General features: G+C 38.5%; 1 protein-coding gene across 1 annotated transcript; it reads right to left on the bottom strand.

Annotated features, from left to right (window-relative positions):
• Positions 1–1,415: 1,415 nt before the first annotated feature.
• LOC104460817 (chromosome unknown open reading frame, human C8orf22) lies at positions 1,416–2,609 on the bottom strand (the record flags this gene model as incomplete). The annotated part of the gene is made up of 3 exons (XM_010081190.1): positions 1,416–1,515; positions 1,605–1,694; positions 2,579–2,609. Coding segments are annotated over 3 exons (221 nt in total), but the record flags the coding sequence as incomplete, so codon positions are not given.
• Positions 2,610–2,616: the final 7 nt, after the last annotated feature.

Raw genomic sequence — 2,616 nt, 5'->3', positions numbered from 1 at the left:
GCAATGCTGAAGACCAAATGAGGCTTTGGTGTTACAGTACCTTTCAAGAGGACAAGTCACGACAAAGGTAGACTTGGTTAATAACATTAATATAATTACTTCAAGTTGAACACTTCACCAGATCTAGCACATAGCTAAGCTGACAGTCAGCAGTGAATATTGATAGAATTAGTCACCTGAGAACAAGTAGCTCTTTAAGCTAGAGCAAAGCAGATGAGAGTAATCTAAAACAGAGCTAGGAATATCAGCTCTTCTGTTTGGAAGACGTCAGTATCCATTAGGATTACTGGTTTCTTGTCTAGCTCTTCTATTCTGTCTTCAAATACCAATACATGTAGACCCAAATGAAATTTATATCCGAGTATTTGAGGTTGGGAATTACACACCCTGCTCAGACAAAGACAGCAAACTGATTACTGTTTCTTCATGTAATTTGGCTTTCTAAAAGCAAAGCTATTAGCAAGCTTTCTTGTAAACTTACTCCCTGTAACTGGTAAACAAATATTTGATAGAAGACACATACCCTTGAGCAGTCCTGCTCTGAACTCCATATCTCAATCTTGTTTACATCAAAATATGTACCAAAGAGCAGTCCTACTGTAGACTATATAATGAGTCTTGTTTACATCACTGTGACTGCCTATAAAACTGATAACTTACAGGTAAAACTTAACAGTATCACTTATTACAAAGTCACCCAATTCACATGCTTCTCTTCAGCCTACAATATCTTACTTCTACCGTTATTTTCCTCTTTTCCTCTAACTATCCAAGTAGGTCATCAGGATATTTAATGCAAGTAACTTCCATTAGAGAGGCATCTCAAACTATAGCAATTCTAATGAACAAGGCAGGCCATGAATACATCCATTAAACAATATCATTGAAGCTATGGAAAAATGTTTTTTAAAAATATACTTTTCCACTCTTAAAGGTTTTGCTTTCTTCTTGCAGCTGAACCCAGACATTAAGGAGATCTCAAGCCTCTTGGAAAAACAAGTCTGTACATAGTATCTCAGTCTGTAAAGCCAGCATGCTGTCATATTCAACTGTTGGCACTGCAGAAATACATATATAAAAAAAAAGACTATGAGTAGAATTATCATTATATCTTCCTCAAAGTTATTTATCCACCTAAGTATTTTTGAATGCATTCATATCAGCTTTTTAACATAAGTAAAATGGGTAAACTGCATAAATGGGTGTGCAAGCGCTTAATGTCAGGTAGCTGAGTTCATTTATTAAAATGAAAACATGGGAAGCTCCTATAGCCATACACTTGCAGTATTTTTCATTTCAGTCAGCATTGCACTCCCCAGATTCTTTTAGCTGGTTACAACTTTTTTAGTAACACTTTTACCAAAAGGAAAATGGAATGAGTAAGTAATTCCCATCATTGTAAAAACAGGACGCACCTGCTTGCTGAGAGTGTTTTTCTGCCAACAGTTGGTAGAGATGGTTCACTATGGAAAAAGCTTTTTATCCACCAACAGTTATCAATTAACTCTGGTAACCCTGCCAAAGGAGAAAAATCCCACACCATTAGACTGGCTGAATAACAAACAGGCAAAACTAGAAGACCGTTTGAAAGAAGGGAGCAATACCATTAAATGCTTTGTCCTGCTCTGTAACGTTCACAGCATCCGAACAGCAGGAGGAGCTGGAAGAAACACTGGATTCCGAGTTCTGTCTTGCTGTTCGGAGGAAACAGACACACAGATAATGAAAAAACTGCTTTGAGACCGTACACTATTTCAATTCCAAGAATTTTTCAGACCTGCTGCTACCTTGGAGATAACAATCTAAAATATAAATTTACTTAGCTACAAAGTATAACTTCTATATTATATACACCACTCTATTACAGATGTTTATGTAAAAACTTTTATGTAAGTTGATCTCTCAGTCTACTTACTTTTCATTTAAAAGCATACTCTGATGTTTGCATAACTTTCACTGAAATCAGTGACATCATGATCATGTACACATTGCTATCGAAACAAGAGTCTATTCTTGACTATTCAAGTCCAAAACAACCTAACTGCGATGCTCTCCACTGTGATACAACTAAGTGCTATACTTGCACTACAGTGTCCATCCTGTACAGAGGGATACTAATACACCACATGTACTCTCAAAGCAGTGACTGCTTCACATAGTTAGAAACAAAAACCTGAGTTGATTTTGTGTTCTCTCTACACCTGCAAAGTAAATATGAAGTACAGTTAGAAGCCTGGACTTGCTGAGCTAATGTTTTTTTCTATGCCATATTTTTTTAAAAAAGTTACATATCCCTAATGAACAACTCTAAACAGGAAAAAAGCAGACAACCAGAAGCAGATGCTCATTAAAAAATGAAGTTCCTTGATACAACACAGAACTCCCCAAGCAATTAAAAACTACTAGGCAAAAACACCCTCTTGCCTCCAGCTCATCCAGAAGTCACCTGAAATCCTTTCTGACTCGGTCATGAGCAGACACAAATCGGACGCCTCCCCGGGGGAGCTCAGCTTGCCTCCTCCCGAGGAGCCACCCCGGCGGGGAGGGGGGCCCGGGTGCGGCCCCCCTGAGCACTTACTCCGGTAGAACTGCTTCTTGGCCAGGAGGCAGCCGGCG

Source organism: Pterocles gutturalis, unplaced genomic scaffold (assembly GCF_000699245.1).
Source record: "Pterocles gutturalis isolate BGI_N339 unplaced genomic scaffold, ASM69924v1 scaffold12424, whole genome shotgun sequence".
Taxonomy (NCBI): domain Eukaryota; kingdom Metazoa; phylum Chordata; class Aves; order Pterocliformes; family Pteroclidae; genus Pterocles; species Pterocles gutturalis.
This window is presented reverse-complemented; position numbering and strand designations above follow the sequence as displayed.